This window comes from Anser brachyrhynchus, assembly GCF_964034855.1.
Source record: "Anser brachyrhynchus genome assembly, chromosome: 18".
NCBI lineage: Eukaryota > Metazoa > Chordata > Aves > Anseriformes > Anatidae > Anser > Anser brachyrhynchus.
The window spans coordinates 9,479,347-9,497,422 of NC_137711.1; the positions used below are offsets into that span (position 1 = coordinate 9,479,347).

Here is an 18,076-nt window from a genome sequence, read left to right on the forward strand (position 1 = left end):
CGTCAGTAATATATCATTTCACAACAGGTGTGCACTAGCAGGAATCTTTGCTTGCTGTGCTTCAGATTCAGTTTTTAAAACTGCTTAAACTGCTTTCTTTTGTTGAAACTAAAATCTCAGCGTTGAATTAAATTCATTTTTGTGTTTGGACACTATGTATGTGTAGGTAATGTGAAGGATTATAAATGTTGGATTAACATGAAATTGCTACTTTTTTATAACAATTGTTTACTTGAAGGAAACATCTAACCTGTTTCAAGAATCTGCATTTTAAATTCTCTTGGTCTGGAGGTTTGCTTTTAAACCTGCCATTATATCAAACAGCTTTTTAGTTATTGCTGCAGGGTGTAGCACTCCCAGTTCTTGCGTGACAGAGATGTCATCATGTTGAGGTAGCCTTGGGCATTGAAACTTATTAAACCTTATTTGTTTTATAAGTGATTCAGTATACAAGTGTGAGTAATAATTAAAAAAAATAAAACGCCCTACACAGTGATCTGATGAAACTCGAGAGTCTTAAGAACAGGGCATTTCCCTGAGCTGTCTCTAATGCAAAGGTTATTTAGCAATAGCTGCATGCTTATGTAAATTTTGCTCCAGGGAAGAAAGAACTCTCCAACTCTATTCTTTCAGACCCAGAGGCACAAAAATAGAATATTTCCAAATAGAATGTTTCCCAAGTCTCTATTTTTTTGGCATTCTTAAAGAATTAGCGATGCTAGGATTGTCCATTGGCGTTATTTTTTAAAAAGATGTTATTGCTTGATGGTTTGGTGGTAAAGGTGCCCAAAAAGCAAAGCTGATACAAGGAGAAGAAAAAAAAATCCTTTCCTATGCAAGGGCACTGACCTCTTTTTGGTAATACTGCATCTCTTCTCTTTCTGAACGGTACAGAGTATTCCAACATGGCCTTGTCTGATTCCTCTATGTTTGTTTTTTTTTTTGTTCTCACCAGAAGTACTGAGGTTAGTTCAAGGTTCAGAGTTTCTGTTGGCATTAGACTGATTTTTTTCTTCCTTTTAGAATATAGTGTTGTGTAAAGCTGCTAATATTATTTTAAGTATTTGAAATCTATTTTGGCAGTCTTGTTAAGATGGAAGTCCTGATGTATTAGTCTGAATTTTTCAGGCTTTCAATTGACAAATCACTAAGATCATATGAGAACTTAACTCCTTCTGCCAACTATTTAACTGTGCTGTGTATCAAAGCTTGTCAGAGTAATTACCATGATCGATACCCTGACACATACTATTTCTAGTTGTGTTGAAGACGTATAAAGAACAAGGGCTTTAACTCATCTCTTTCACCATTTGTTGCACTTATAGTGCATTCCATACTCTCCACTTTCAAGCAAATTTATTATTCTGACAGCACGTCCTCCCTCACCTTGTTTACCTCCCCACATCTAGCCTGGAGGCAGGAATGAGTGATAGCTTTCCCTCGACCTGGATGCTGTACGACTACTAGGGGGTGCTCCAGAGTAATGAAAGATACCATTTTCTTCTCTTCCCGCAGAGGCTGAAATTATCCTCCCAGTCCTTGCCTTGGTTGGTTACAACCAGAGGGTAGGTTCAGACCTGTGACTCCTGCTCGGCAGGAAGATAGACTTGCTGCCAAGCAGTCAGGCCACCCTTAATGGTGATTTGTATAGCTTGGGGAACATGTCCCGGAGATGATCCTGATTGATATATCTCATAGAGGTCGGGCCTAAAGTGGGTTATGTAGACAATTGGAAGGTGTGGTGTATTTCTTCTATGATTACTAAGAAACTGGGTTTTGTTTTCCTTGCACCATGCTATTTCTAAAGCAAAACCAGACTTGACAGTCGTCATTGCTTGCACACCACTGATTTTCTCTAATTTGTAGGTGGCTTAATTATTTATAAGAGAGGGAGTCACATACTTTTCAACAGTTCAACAGGTTGGGTGAGTTGGTGTATGCTCTGTGTCCTCATTAAAGCGGAGGGACCAGGGTGTAACTCCGATTGCCTGAATACTCCAACAGACAGGCTCCTTACTTTCAGTATTATTACTTGCTGACACTAAAATGTCTATATGGGTGGCAAACCAAGCTTATTAATTATTTTGTTTGTATCAGATTTTTCTGAAATGGTGTGCCTTGGATGTTTTTCTTCCTTCAAGGCAGGAAGTTTAAGCTAAATACTGCAATGCTGGTTTGTCCTTTTTTCCTTATTTATTTTTTGTTTGTTTGCTTGCAGTGGTGCATCATGCACTTAGCTTTTTAGTATATCCTCGGTATGCTCTAGTGTTGCAGGATTTTTCTGAGACAGTAACTTTGCTTTATGTACATGAATGTTAGTAGCACATTCCTAGAAAAATACACACATCTTTTATTTTAGAGGCCAATACCAGGTAGAGTGCTCTTTTATTTCCCCAGAGGAGTTACCAATGAAGCTTGAAAGTTTGACAAATTTTGGGCTTGTGAATGTTTTTACATGCTCTGATTCACAAAGAAGTCATGAAAACTTCTTGTCTTGATATTTCAAAAAAAAAGGGGGGGGGAGGGAGAAGCAGAAGCTGGATTTATAGCTTTCTTGACTATCTGAAGAGTAGTGCTCAGCAGTATGGTTATTACCTACTTTTATAAGAACTGCTTTTCGCTAAAAATGTCCATTAGATTTTCTTTGAGAGAAAGAAGTACTTAATGTGTCACTTGCTGAAACACCAGTAATCTGGTAGAAGGTTATGTTCCACCTGCAGTGTACATTACTTGGTGCAAACAAAACTTTTTCCATTTCAGATGTACCTCTTTTTCAGCTGTATTTATTCCAAAATCAATAGGTAACATTTTATTTATCAAAAACCATGTAAATATTAAGTCCCCATTTTTAAAGTTTATGAACTTGTAACACACTAGCTACAGTGTTATTTGGTTAATTCGTACTTCTCCTAAAAACGTGCATCAATGAAATAAAACCCCTTAATCCATATTTGAGAGTAAGGGAGAACATTTGAATCAGGTAATAAACTAAACTAAAGATGGGAATAAACCGCTATAATTTATATAGCTGAAAATTTCCTATATTAGAATCTGCATATTTTTCATACTTTATAAGGAAAAAGGTTCATATGGTACGTAAAGAGAGTGTATTCTTAATGGAAGTTAACATTATGTGTAACTTTCTCAAGTTATACAATGCTCTTCCCTGAGATTTTCTTGCGTTGACCTGTCTAAATCTTGTCAGAGTTCTTGTGATGGGTTAAACTCTTGCTACTGAATGACTGAAGAGAGGTTCAGGTTCAAGGTGTGGAGCCTGATTTGTTTTCTGAAAAAAATAAGTTACCCAGCTAGCTTGTAGTATAAATCTCAATTGAATTACAGCTGTTGCTATAATGATTTTAACATCTGAAAGTACGTTATAAAGTATTGCTGTATTTGTGAGTAGATATTCCGTGTTGAAAATCAAATATGAAAATAGTTTGTTATTTAAGTATGTAATGAAACTATTGTAGGAAAAAAACGTGTGTTTCACTTGTTCAGTAAATCTTGTTCAAAAATCTTGTTCAGTAAATTCTCTTGTTCAGTAAATTTCACTTGTTCAGTAAATTCACAGAGAAATGTGTGAAACGGAGTTTGTTGAGTTCGCTCTTCTAAATTGACGAGTGAGGCTGGTTTCTTAGTTGTCTTTAGAAAAACATTAAAAATAAGTCTTCTACAATATGTGAAGAGTTTTCTTATTTCCTGCTTTTCTGTTGGTTAATTTCTTCCCTCATCTTGCTTTGAGGCGAAACACCTTCTGGTTATGTTTTTCCCAAGGAGTCAGAACTGAATTCAGAGTTGGCCTTGAGGACGTGAAAACTCAGGAAGAAACTTGCAGAAAGGTGTTAGAATTAAGGAACTACATAAGAGTGAAGATGAGAGCATGTTCTGAGGCTACTATTCCATCTCTGCAGGAACTCCTTGACAGTTTGCCGAGAAGTGTGGGGCTAGAGCTCCAAATGTACTTGTCCAGGAGCGTTCCCAAGGCTATATTACAAAGCCGTTTCTCTCAATTTTCTGTACTATAGGAGTTATACTATGTTTTGATGGAATATGCGTTAACACAGTCCTAATAAATTTGAGGCAGTCCATGCACACTTTAAAACAGTATTTGCTCTTACCTGGGCTTGTGTGCAGAGAGGAGAAGTACTTGGGAAGACGAGGTGCTGCAGAAATGCTGCAGTGTCTCCTGGCATCCACTGCCAACTGGCTAACATTGGGAAGAAGCCATCTGTTCTGAACACAGGCACAAAGTGATGAAGAAATGAGCTTATGCACACTTCTGCAAAGAGAGGGAAAAATTGGAGAGGCCAATTTTTAGGTTTGTTAATACTCTAGATTTGTAGGTTTGCTACAGAACCTACAGTGGTTCTGTAGCATTTCTGCTTTGTAAGTGTACTTTTTATAGGATGCCTTACAATTGCCTGGTTACTTCAGGAAAACATTAAAAATCTCAAATAATTCAAGATACATTGTCAAGTTCCACTATGTAGCTTGTAGTAAAGCTGATCAGAAGTGCTAATTTAGGATTCTAAAATGTAATTTAGTTACAAAACAAAACAGAATGGGTACATAGCCTAAAGGTGTTTTTATTGCTTTTGTTGCTCTTAACCACACCTGCAGTACAGGAGGCATGTGTATTTGGTATGTGTGAGAAAGTACATATTTTTAAGGTAAGTCTGTTCTTGTTTAACTCCTAGGCATGTTTATTGACGAAGGTTTCTCTTCTCGTGAATGGCAAAGTTCAAGGAAAACTAAGTGGCTGAACACAGTAGTTTTGATACATATGAAGTGGACTGGGGAAACTTTAAATGTGTAACACATTTTTGTCTGGTAGTAATAGTGCTTTCTTCTCCCTGTAGAGCTGAGGCTTAATCGTACTGGGATTTTTAACTGTATATAAAATTATTTTGGGGGCTATTTGCAGGACTGAATGCTTGAACTCTTCTTTAAATCCCTTGGCACAGGAATTAAAATGTGTCTGGTGGAGGTATATTTGCAGTCAGGGAATTCTGTACTTTTGTTTAGTTTAACAGGGAGTTCTCAAAAGCTGCTGGAGAAGCAGGGTAAAACACTTGGCGGTGTAGCCTGTGCTGTGTCCTGTCTTGTCTGAGTTTGATTGCTACCAACAACCAGGCTCGCTCACGTGTGTCCACCTGTCCTGCTTCTCACAGCGACTGGAGCATTGATGTGTTCTGTCTAAATTACGAGCAAGGCTTTGTTCAGTTCGGAGAACCCTTCGATGTCATGTGGTCCCAAACAGGATGTAGAATTCCACTTATTCGTGGTCTGCAGATTCGTCTTCAGTTCTTGGAGGTTCAAAGCAGCGTGAGCTGTTAAATAATAGCTGCTGTGGTTGCACCTGCATTGAACTGGTGTGACCAAGCACTGAAGCACTGAGCTGGATGGATTAGGGAGCTGAGCTGGCTGAAGAACGGCTCCCCAACCCCCTCCTTGAGCGTGTGTTTTTCGGCCAAATCAGCTCCCTGAGCTGGCTGCCTGCATGAGTGTACGAATGGGAGGGGCAGGCTGGGCTACAGTAGCCTTGACTCGCATTGACTTACAAAGAAGTAGAGCTGCACCGCGACACTCTTAGCTATTTAAATTACTAAATAGCTTAGATTATTGCAGGAATATTAAAAACTATTTTAGATCTATATGCCTGATATATTAAGCTTTAGAATCTCTATATTCTTATATTTATTTTCCCTATTTTAATTATAGGCACAGTTATTTAAACATGGCAAAAGAGAAGACTGTTTACCTTATGGTAAGTTTGTAATATCCTGATTTTTGTTTTTAAAGCCATTCCAATTTAAAAAAGGAAGAAAGGACACACTGATAAAGAATGAATGGTTCTGTAAAGAGTAAAATCAACGGAGAAGTTTTAAAACATGCAAAGTAAAGGAAAAAAGAAGAGATGCCAAAGTGAGGGAGGAGAAGATGCAGCTGAAGAATGTTATGTTGGAAAATCTCATGAAAGAATTAAAGATTTGGCAGGTGATCAGGTTCGCCACTGGGCTACAGGGGCTGAGCACAGAGCATAAGATGTGAAACATTTTAAGGAAATTCATTAGAACATAACCTGGTGTTATGCCTATTAGTGCTGAAAATTTTGCAGAAAATTTCCAAGTCCTAACATAAGCCCAGGAGTTAGGAAATCCCAAGTTTAAAGAACCTGCTGTATATAGGACCCAGCTGGAATTGTCTGGTGGTACTGTTGAAAAGAGGGAAAGTTTCAGTGGAAAGAGATTATAATGGATTAAATTAGGGATAGACAGGTACTTGAAAGGAGAACACAGAAGTTTCTGAATATTTTATCTTTATGTTGGAATTACGTTCTCATGGTGAAACCTGGAATTGTTCAGAACTGACTGCACAATACTGGTTTGCTTTTTATTGGTAGCGGTAAGAGAGGTACAGAGAGATAATGGCTAATTACAGAACACTGCAAAAGAGATGATCTTTCTTGTGGAACTTAGCAAAACACCAGAAATGCGGTCTGTGCTATTCACCGGAATCAAGCAATGATGTAAACTCACATTAGAATGCTTATAACTTGATTTAATGGAATGATTTTGACTTCAGAAGAGAAACTGTGTAGATCTAGAGCAGGAAAGAGTTTCATTCTCCCAGTTACTAAGTATGACATGCAGACCCTTCCTTACTACACTTATGAATGTGTCAGATAACCAGAAATATGAACAGGCTAGATAAAATATGGTACAATGCAAAATAATTTAAAAGATGCATCTGTACAGCAAAATATTGTCATAATCAAAATAAAATAAAAATATTTGGCTCATGTTGTTAACCCTGCTGGTAAAGTTAGATGTTTTGGCCTGTGGCATCTGGTAGTATGAGGAAAGCCAGGCACATACCAATGAATAAATTTACCCCAGAAAAGACAGAATGCTCACAGCTAAGAAGCAAATACTCAAACAAAAATTGTTGGGGAAAACAAAATGTGAGAGGTGAAAGAATCAAAGATTGTTAGTTATTACAGGGTTATAACAGAACTGAAGATAAAATAAAAAAAAAAAGAGGTGGACGTCAAAGGACAACACTGTTAGAAATCTTGCATTATAGAACTGGAGTTAAAAACGAGCACAACTTCTGAGACCATCTGCTTGGATCTGTGGATGACCCAGAGTGATTCAGTAGTTGGACTTGGAAAAGGCTTATATTTATATATTCCTATTTTTTTTCTCTCTGTGAGTATTGATATTTCTGCAGTCTCTTAAAGCATTCGTGTCTCTAGTTTTTTAACAGTTGCAAAAAAAAAAAATACCCAGGTTGCAGGAAGATACTGAAATAAAAGTCATTATTGGCTTCACCATTTTGCCCGCACGTATTATTTTACTAACATTTCAGTATGTCAGGATAAATCATAACGCTGCTGAAAAACTGAGTCGATTTTTAAGTCATGTGCCCTACGATTTCTCAGACTTTGAAAGAATTGCTATACCCTTGATCTCTTAGTATTTTAGAAAACCCAGTATGAGACTGGATTAGAAAGTTGCAGAAGATGTAATTCTGTATCTGCAGTGCTTATAGTAAGAATGATAGGTCCTTCAGGGTGAGTTGTTAGTTCATATTAACTACTGATAAGTTGTAGGCTCTTTCTTTGAGACAGTCGTTTCAGGCTGCAAATGCAAAAGGACTGTTTTACTTGTAGCATGGATGTGTTCCTTGTGAAAATTTTGAATTTTGGACTCATTAATCCAAGATTCTCCATTAGTCTATGTTTTTTACTTTGCTGGACAAATAACTTTGTTACCTTTGATGTGCCCAAATGAAAGGTTTTGTTGCTGATTGTTTACACATACACATTATTTTTCATGTCTAAATGTTTATGGACATTCATCATCATAAAAAATTTCTGTGCAGAAGAGTTAAGTTGGTGCTACCTGAAAATAGAAAATGAGGAAAATGAACACTTTTTTAGTATGCAGAGACTGGTCACAGAGTAACTGAATTGTTTTTTCTGACTTCTGGTTCTGTTAGGCTACTGAAAATTCTTAGACCATGAAAGATACTTAAATACGTTTCTTCCAGTGAGAATGAGAGGCATAAATGCTCCCTCACGATCTAGATTCACTTTGATTTTCATAGTCAAAAGTAATCCTTAAAGTAGTCCTACCTGTTTGGTAGGTGAAGGATATTACCCTTATTTGGCCATTGCCAAAACTATGACAAAGTAGGTAGTACAGCATTTGCATTTCAGTAACACCTTTAAAAATCTAAATCTTCTACAGATTTTTTGAGATTTTAAACATTTTTTTTTTACTGAGTCTTTTTTAAAGTATTTGTCTTAACGCGTTTCTTTTACAGCTGCTACTGTACTTGAGTGCCTTGATAACTGCAAGCTATCAGAAAGTAATCAGATGGTTCTTCGCAAGCTAGGGATGAAACTTGTTCAACGACTTGGACTGACATTTGTGAAACCAAAGGTAGCAAAGTGGAGGTTAGTTTAAAGCTGAAATAATGTTGTTGTTTTTTTTTTTTTAAAAAAGGAAAATGAATCTTAAAAAAAAAAAATCACGAACACTCCAAAACCTTAAAAATTCTTAAATCCATCCATTTGATTACCAGTCTCTGCCCTCCTGCCTTCCCTCCCCTAAAAAAAAAAAGAAAGAAATCCTTGTGTTATTTAAGACTTGCATACATCCTTCATTTGAACACTTTGGAAAATTAGATTTCTTCTGCTGTATTTATTTTTCTTTAGTTTTTCAATTTTGGTGTAGTAAAGCAGCGTTGTGACAACCCAAGTCTTTTAACGTTTCATGTTGCACATTGCAAACAAAGTCTCTTCCTGTATAATGCATAAATTGGTAAAGATGGGAAGATGGTGAACTTTGTTACTGAAGTTGATTTAATTCAGTTTTGTGAGAGTGAACTTAATTTTTCCATTACATTTTTCTACCCTGATTCGATAGAAGATTCACAGGGGAAAAGTGGTTTGTGATCCCACTTTAGTTTTGCATATTAGTCAGGTTTTGGTGTCTGGTTTTACTTATTGCCAGAGGGCAACCTCTTTTTTAGATTTCTCGCACTGATATTTTTAAAATTGCAGGCTCCATTGGTGACTATTTTTTATTGTAGTTCTTTTACCAGCTTTTGAGAATGTCCTTAGGCATAGAAAATTCTTTTTAGGTGGAGAGTGTACCTTGCCCAATGGCAAGAGTCAGTTTAGCATGGGAAGTGTATCTTTTGTAAGAATGTATCTATACCACAGGCTAAATATCTGAGTACAGCTAGTGAAGAAATTACCGAGCTGGCTTTAACATTTAAAAACAATTTTTCATAAATTGATTTTTTTTAAGGTTTTGGAGAGTGTTTTAGGGCATGGGAATTTTGCCTTTTTATTGTCAGTAGTGGAAAGTAGGTTATATTGGAACAGGAAAGGGAGAGAGATGATGAAAGGTACAAAACAGTTTTGCACAGGATCCATTTAAATAGTCTAGCTTTTCTCAACCTAGAAAACAGACAACTGGGTCAGGAGGAAGGAGAATGGGATACTTTTCCCTTTCCTTTAAAGCAACCTCTAAATAACTGGAAAGCTGTACACTGGGAGGTGCAGTAACTTGAGAAGCAGGCTTTATGACAGCATATACCTATTTCAATTGGAGCTTAAATCAGAAAAAAATTATTAACTGTCTCTTTTTTTTTGTGCAGGTATCAGCGTGGCTGTCGGTCTCTGGCTGCCAATCTGCAAGCTAAGGGTTCAGTTACGCAGAGTCAAATGATAAATGTTGCTGCTAATGAAGCTGAGGATGAAGAGGCATATGACATTCCAGGAGAGATTGAAAACGTTGTAGGTGTGTTAAAACCAGACAGAAGTTATCGTAAGGCCTGCAAATTAAGCGCACATTAGGAAAACGGCTTGCTTAGTGCGAAGAAAGTAATGTGGGTATCTGCACTAACATGAACAATTGGAAAGACTATAAAATTTCAATCTGTGCAGCTGGTTAAAATATACCATATTTTTGCCAAATGATTTGAATTTTAGCATCACAAGTAGAAACTCAGTACTTGTAACATTTTTTTGTGGGGTTGGGGGATGGAGTTATTGAAATACACTTTCCCAGTAATATGAAAGTGTTATCTTGAGCCTTTCAGAGATGGAAGGATGAATTAAAATTCATAATGAAAAATGAAGTAAATGGCATTACATGAAAGCAAAAGAATTATATGGAAGATTTTAACCTGTGGTAGTATCGAAGGAACAGCATTTTCTGTTAGTGTGTATTCATAAAGGAGGTCCTCTGCTAGCTTGCTGGTGGGTATGCTATAAATAAACAGACAAAGATGGCATCAGAAAACTTTTGTAACTAAGTAGTCTAATGAACCTCTGAAAAAAAAAACATCATGACCTCTATTTTGAATCTGTCAGAGTAATTAAAATTTTAAATCAAATTTTCTGTTTTAGAAAACAATTTTGACATCTTTTATGTTTATTTACTTTCAAGTCATGCATGTGTGGCCTGTATAAGAAATCTGGAAACAAATATTTTGTTTAAATTAGGAGGCAGCTATGTTAAGAGGAAAATGGATCTTTAATGTTTTAAAAAGTATTTCTCTTGTTAAATAAATGAAAATAATTGTTTCGTTTCAATAAATTTATCTGCAGAGCAATTGTTGGTTGGACTGAAAGACAAAGATACTATTGTCAGGTGGTCTGCAGCAAAAGGGTAAGTTTCTTATTGTTACTCTAAACTATTAAACAACAAAAATACAGTCTAATGTAACCTATGATTGATAATTTCTGTCTTGTCAATATTCACAGTTATTTCAAATGGCCTTAGGACAGGTCATGCTGTAAAGCTGTGTTTATAACTTTTTCTGGGTGCATATGAGATGGGGCTAGTCTATAGGAAAATTACAGCTGGGTTTGGAAATAGACGTTTTGTCTAAGATTTGACTTAAAGGCTATAAAGTAGTATTTCTTCAAAATGTCTTTTTTCTCCTCCCCTTTGAAAAAAAATATATTTCTGTGTTAAATTCTCTACTTTGTAGCTTTTGCTTCAAGCTTGAGATTGGTGTTTTAGGCTAATGGTGTTAGCATGATCCATTGTCACCTTGAACTCAGTCATCGTATTGTAAGCTTCCAGTAACTAAATTTTTATTGGATTTATTCATCAAATGGCAGTACTAATGAATCACTGTATGCTTTTTTATTTTCTTCTCTAGAATTGGTAGAATAACTGGAAGACTTCCAAAAGAATTAGCAGATGATGTGGTTGGGTCTCTGTTGGATTGTTTTAGGTAAAAATCTTACTTCATATTTTATGTGCATGTGAAACGTGTCTGTTTATGAAATAGGAAGACTACAGTTACAAAAACAGGTCTAAAAATCTGTAGATTTTATTGTCTTTCTTCTCCCAGATTTCAGAATCTCCTAAGGCATAGGTGTACTGCACTCAGGGTGTTCAATAAACTGTTCCTAATCCTCTATCTCCACCCCATTCTAAATTAATTTGGAAGGACTAAAGTTGATCTTTGAGAATGAATAAATAAATAAATAGACTTTATAAGCTCATTAGCTTGCTCCCTTAGAAATTCCTGGTGTACTCATATCTTGAGTGTTCTGTGCAAATAGTAGACCTGGAAATGATATTCCAAAAGGATTCTGAAGATCATTCGAGTTAAGAATCAGCCTCTATGTGAGGGGAGGCTAAAACATCTAGGAAGAATGATGAATGAAAGAGGTATAGCAGAGGTTTATGACGTTGTAAATGACAGGGAAATGATGGCCCTCTAGATTTTATATTATTAGAAATAATCTACAGTAGGAGGTGACAAGTTTGGGTTACATAAAAAGTGATTATCCACAGTACACAGTAAAACTGTGTAAGTGTTGTACCACAGGAGCTAATAACAAAAAGAATAATTTCTTTATTGGCAAAAAATACAGGTAATCTTTAGTTTGACACTCACATCTACTATTTAAAAAAAATAAATCCCACCTTGCTTGACAGTGCAAATTAAAAATTTCAGTAAAAGGATAATGCAATAAAAAAAGAAGCTATGGAGTCTTAAAAACTTGCAACGTGAAAGTATCTACTTAGCCAATACTTCCACTGCGCTACTGTGATTAATTTAAGAGGTGCTGCTGATCTCAATTATCCCTGGAGCTTCAAAGACCTGTACTCGTAGTGTTTTCTTTCCTTGTTTTTCAAGTCATAGGGGTGAGTAATGTAGCTAGTAATTGAGTGACCTGCTTTCTCCAAAAGCACTTGGGAATGAATGTAGACAAGACAAAGGAGAATCTCTTCTGTATGCTTTGCACTAAATATCTACTGCATAAAATAAAAAGTCAGTTGCTCTTTAGAGGCAATTTAAGTTGTATCTGTCAGGATAAGAAGAAAGGATGTCTTATAGATAAATTCAAAGACAGGAGGCAGGGAAGAAATAAATGACCATTTATCGCAGTGAGACTTTCAGCACAGTCTGCAGGGATCCATAGGAGTCCTGTGCTGTTCAAGATACTCAAAAATTATCCTCGAAAAAAGGTGAACAGTGGGGTGATGAAATTGATTGATGGTTTAACTTAGCTAATACAGTGAAAACTAAAGGTGACAGAAAAGAAAATGTTATATAAGCCTAAATAAAGTAACTAGACAGTAAATGGCATGAAATATAATGTTTAATGAACGCAAGCTAATGCACTTAGGGAAGAACACAGCCAGCTATAAAAGTTACTACTACTCAGGAAAGAGATCTTGAATTCACTATTCATAGTTTGATAGTTTTGTGAAGGTGTCAATGGAGCAGCAGTCAGAAAATAAAGAAGGCAAATGGAATGTTAGGTATTATTAAGAAAGGAAGAGATAACAAAACTGAATCATCAAGAATTGATTTAACTGCCGTGGATTCTTCCAAGTGGAAAGAAAAAGTAGAGGGGTCTAATGGAGATACATAAAATCATATATATGAAAGAAATAGGGAAAGCGAGTAATTGTTTACTATTCACTCTTCCTCAGAATGCGACAACTGGGAAGTATCAGGAAGTACATTTACACGCAATTAAACTGTAGAAGTCATTGCCACAGGATGTTATGGAAGCCAAAAGTGTAAAGGGAGTTCAAAAAGGGATTATCCAAATTAATGGAAGAGAGTCCCATCAGAGGTTATTAAATGTGACATTCTGGATGCAACCTCTGGCTTGGGAAGTCCCTGTACTTGGGATTGCCAAAGCCAGGAGGAGGCTAATGAGGGAACGATCCTTTGCGCTTTGTCTCTGGCTAAGCATCTGCTATTGGCCCATTTCAGAGACAGGATGACTGGGAGAGATGAAGCTTTAGTGTGACATAGTTTAGGTTCCTATTCCTAGTTTAATACAAAATTAACTTCATGCATGTTTAGTCACACAGCACTTTTCACTCCTTTACCTGCCAGTCCACCAAAATCTGTGTACCGTTTTTGAAATTCTTTTTGCTGTGTTCACCATAAGGCACTGTTTTGGTCTATGGTTTTGTTTAAATCAGCAAACAGTGGTGTTTAGACACCTTTGAAATGCACAGGCTTGTATTATACGTTTGTTGTACTGCTCGGACATCTTTTGCTAGTTAAGGATTGTGTTTGGCATTCAGTTCATTCGTTATCTCAGATATATTCTGTAAACCTACATCTTTGGCAGTGTAATAGGAAGTTGTTTTCCTTTTCTGGATGAGTGTTTTGTATTGCATTCTTTTGTAAAGAGGGTACGTTTATTACGTTTATATTGATAAGTGGTGGTTGTTTTCTTTCCTTTTTTTTTTTTTTTGCTTGTGTCATTGCTTATTTGATCATGTTTACATCAGTATTTATGTTGCACAAAATGGGAAAGAAAACATGTTCCATTCACCATTCTTATGTTTTAAAAATCTAACAGGAATATTAACACAATAAATACATGCTGGTTTGGTGTCTTTTAAAATGTTAGGAATTCACCATGACAAATGAAATCCAAAAAGGGAAGGCTAGTCCTAATAAAACTTGTTCTAAAATTAGTTTTCAGGAAACAGACAATGCATGGCATGGTGGATGCCTGGCTCTGGCTGAATTAGGCAGAAGAGGATTGTTACTCCCTTCCCGGATCTCAGATGGTAAGTTGCAGTTGCTGAATGTTACTGTGCTCGTGAATTAACAGGTTGTAGTTTTAGAGACTTAATATGTGGCAATAGACTGGAATTTGCTGATGTGTGTTGAATAATGACCGTAGTATTGAATTCTAGAGTAAAAAGTATGCTTACGGGGATATTTAAGGTGCTTCTATCAAAAGTACTGTTTTGGGTGTGCCTTATTTATACTTAATAAATTTTTCTTTCCAAAATGAAATTAGTTTCTTGGGTTTTTCTTTTTAATTCTTCCCATGTTTCTTTGTGCAGTTGTATAAAAAATAATTCTGTATGTGTCTATATTGTGTCAATGTCATTATTTAAATGGAATATATTAAATAATTGATGACTAACTTGCACTTTAAAGTTGGTGGCTAACTCTGTTTGTTAATGATTAAGTTTCAGAGGAAAGTTTGATATAATTTATACAGTTAAGGGTTTTAATTTTTTTATGGTTTTTTGAAGTATGAGGATGGAAAGAAATAACGGGGCAGAAGAAATTGTTTTTGTGTGTTTTCTGTGTCGACATTCATTGAAGCACATAGATATTAATGTGAAGGTAGTAATTCTGTCTTCCATGATTTTGTTTAATTTGCTTGAAGTGACAAAATGTAATGCAGTAGCACATATCCACCACTGGGCACTTTTAAAGCTGTACCTTGGGCTAGGTGGTTCTTTTGATCTCACCATATATTCTTGCATTGTTGTAGGAACAGAGAGAGGGAACACTAATTTTCAAAAATGTTTCAAAACTGGAATTTTGTATTAGTGAGCTAGGTTGCTACATCTTTTCTATTCTGGCTATCTGTTGACTTTGAGAAGAAAATGTAAAATCTATTTAATACAGTTTATTATTCAGTCCCTGTGAAAAGAGTGCATATGCCAAATAGTATGTTTTGAATGTGAGAGTTTTTGTGCAGATAGTGTTGTGCAGGAGGTTTCCCTTTTCTAATTACTTTTGCCCCTTTACCTTTTAAAAGTTTTCTTAAAAACCCTTTAAGAATAGGAAGTCGTCTAAAGGTAACTCTATTTTAGTTCAAATTAAACCGAAACTGTATAGCTTTATCAAGGAATCAGGATAGCCTACTGTAATAGATTTTTTTATTTTGGTGTAAACTAAAGGGTTCATGCAGGTTTGATATTGTGTAGGAGTGAGAAAGACATGAGTGAATCCTAGCTCTGCCTGTGATATGACCTGTGCTGTGAAACCATCTCTCTTCACTTTTTAGGTACAGTTTTTGTGTATGTGGAGTAAGGTTGAGAGTTGTATCCTTTACACCCTTCTTTTTCTACACATGTGAACTGAAAATGTATTGCTGCCTGTGAAAGTGATTTTAGGATACGTAGGCTTATACGCAAATTTTTAATTCATCAGATTGCTTAATATAGCCTTCTACTACTAGGGTAGAAGAGCATAAAGCTAAGATAGGGGAGGAAGGGAAGGAGGGAACACAGTCACGTCGGCAAAGTCTTTCTGAGAAGGAGAGAGGCATCAAGGTCTAAGGAAAAATATTTGTTTTTATTTTGAAATTGAAAGTTTCTTAATAAAGTATTGCTAAGAATTCAAACCATCCTCCTTTAAGAGGATGAGCAAGAAACCTAGTCAGTGATTATCTTGACTAAACTGCAACTCCTTCAGTTATATGATATTCAAGAATGAATTATACATAAGGCAGAAATGTATGATGTGAAGGATGTGTAAAAGAGGGCAGTCTGAATTTGCAGGGATAAAATTTGAAAGACTTAGTCATACAGTGGGATGCAGCTAGTGAAGAGTATAACAGGTAATGACAAAACACATTGTGTCTTTGTGAGAATTACTGGTGAGCCTATCTAGGCAGTAGAATAGGCACAGCACGCTTGAAATTGTGCCTTCTCCATTTCTTTTGTTTTAGTGGACCCTTTTTTTTCCATTTAAATTAATTTGAAAATAATTATACTAAATGCAGTATATTCCGAATTTACAAGTCTTCCTTCTGTAAGTTTTGCTTCATGCAGTTTATCCAATCCACTATTAATGTAGAAACTCAAAGTCAATTACAATAATTTGGAGTAAAACAAAGGAAAGAATTCTGGAAGTCAGAAGAGAAGCTAACACAGCGATGTTAAGAGGAACTGTGCTGTACTTTGACAGACAGACTTAGGTTCAGATTGTCCTTCACCAAATGATCTAAGAAATGAGGACAAGTGCAAAGTACTAGTCCTAGTCAGGAATAAGTAACTACGCAACTGAAGATACAAGAAGTGAATCCTGGGCAGTAGTGTCATGTGAAAGGATTTAACAGTTCATGTGGGTCACCCACATCAGTCAACAACTTTATTTGTCTCAGTAGAACAAGGTGGTAAAAAAAAAAAACAGTCAAAAACACAGTGCAGTAATCCTTCTGTCTTACTTGATACGAAAATTATGACTCATATGGTATTCAATTAGGGACATCACACTTAAAACATTGTTTAGAGGAAGCTAGCCTAAAGCAACTGGAGTTTTGAGAACAGAAAATAAGACTGACAGCGAAAGCTTGTAAGAACTAAGGTTATTTGGATGAGAGGAGACTAAGCTGAAAGTTTATTCTCTTCCTCTTGAAAGACAGCCTTTCCTTTTGACAACTGTTTTCAGTGATAAGAACAAGACTACAGCTAATGGGTATAAGTTGCAGCAAGAGAATAGGTAGGTAAGTGTGAGGACAGATTTTGTTGTTCTAAAGGAAGTGAAGCCCTACAGTAATTTGTTTATGAACACTGAGTGAGAGGGATGTCCGTTAGGAATGACAGAAATTGAGTTAATGAAGGTAGCTGATCTAAAGTTTCTCTTCAGTGTAGTTTTGGCTCATTTGAAGCATGGAGATGTAGTGTATTTCACCACTAGAGCTAATTTGTGAGCATTTTCCTAGAGATGGTGAAGAATAAATCCTTTAATTGTATGGAAAATGACCAGAAGGCTTTCCTTCCGTGTTGACTTAAAGGAATTCCAATTAAAAAGGAGGAAGAGATGAGAGTTTTGAAAATTATGGATAAGAGGACCTATGAAAATTTCAGCTTCAAGAGATTAGTGAGACAAATAGCTTCATGTAATTGGAAGGGGGAAAAAAAAAGCAGGGACGGTAGACTCTGTAATTTCATGGTTGGGAATTGTGGATTTGGTAGCATTTGTCCTTAATCTTGAAGCCTTAAGCTTGGCCTAGAAAGAATCCCTTTCTCCTTGTCTCATCAAGTACTGATGTACAACTTAATTCTTACTGCCTCGCCATCATGATTTAACCGGACTTTCTCTGTCACCATATTCCCTTTGTTCAAACTTCACGTTGGTATTTTTGTCTTCTGATGATCTGAAAAGCTTTCTCTATGAAATATTAGAGATCTGTGTTGTTACTCTTTTTCTGTTTCTTAACTCAGAAACTTAATGTCTGTAATAGACTGTTTAATGTTAAGTTTAGCCAGAGCATTCTAAAAAGTTTGTCTCAGAACACCAGAGCACAAAAATTACACAGTAAGTTCTGGGGACGTTGCATTGAACACATCTCTGCTTCTTTATAAATGTCTACGCCTACTAATAATGCTTAGGCGCGCGAGGATCTCTCTTATCTGAATAATGACTCAATGAGAAATGTATACCATATTTTTAAGTCGATAATGCTTAGTCTGGGTCTGTTTTACTTAAGACTGATAGTGCACACTGTTCAAGCTCAGGCCAGGTGTTTATACAATGAACAGCCTCATTTCAGTTATACTTTTTGTAGAAGCCTTGGATATGCTGGACAGCAGCTTTGTGGAAAGGCCTGTCATATGGGGCTAAAGTGCAGATGAATTACTCGGCATAATGAACTTCCTTCACTTAAGAAAGTTCCTTTTTCAGAGTTGTTTGGTACTCAATACCTCATTCTACTTGTAAATTGAAAAGTTAGCTAGCAAGTTCTCTGCTGATTTATTTTTGAATGTGTGTTACGGATAGTGTAGTGAATGCTTTTGTGTTCATT

The 18,076-nt window shown here is 36.1% G+C and overlaps 1 protein-coding gene across 1 annotated transcript in view; it reads left to right on the top strand.

Annotated features, from left to right (window-relative positions):
• The window catches only part of TBCD (tubulin folding cofactor D), a 128,602-nt gene that overhangs the window by 13,815 nt on the left and 96,711 nt on the right, over positions 1 to 18,076 (top strand). Inside the window, exons 9-14 of the mRNA XM_080560657.1 lie at positions 5,725 to 5,770; positions 8,335 to 8,467; positions 9,679 to 9,821; positions 10,634 to 10,694; positions 11,194 to 11,268; positions 13,996 to 14,090. Coding sequence (XP_080416783.1) covers positions 5,725 to 5,770; positions 8,335 to 8,467; positions 9,679 to 9,821; positions 10,634 to 10,694; positions 11,194 to 11,268; positions 13,996 to 14,090 — 553 coding nt within the window. The remainder of the gene's footprint in view (positions 1 to 5,724; positions 5,771 to 8,334; positions 8,468 to 9,678; positions 9,822 to 10,633; positions 10,695 to 11,193; positions 11,269 to 13,995; positions 14,091 to 18,076) is intronic.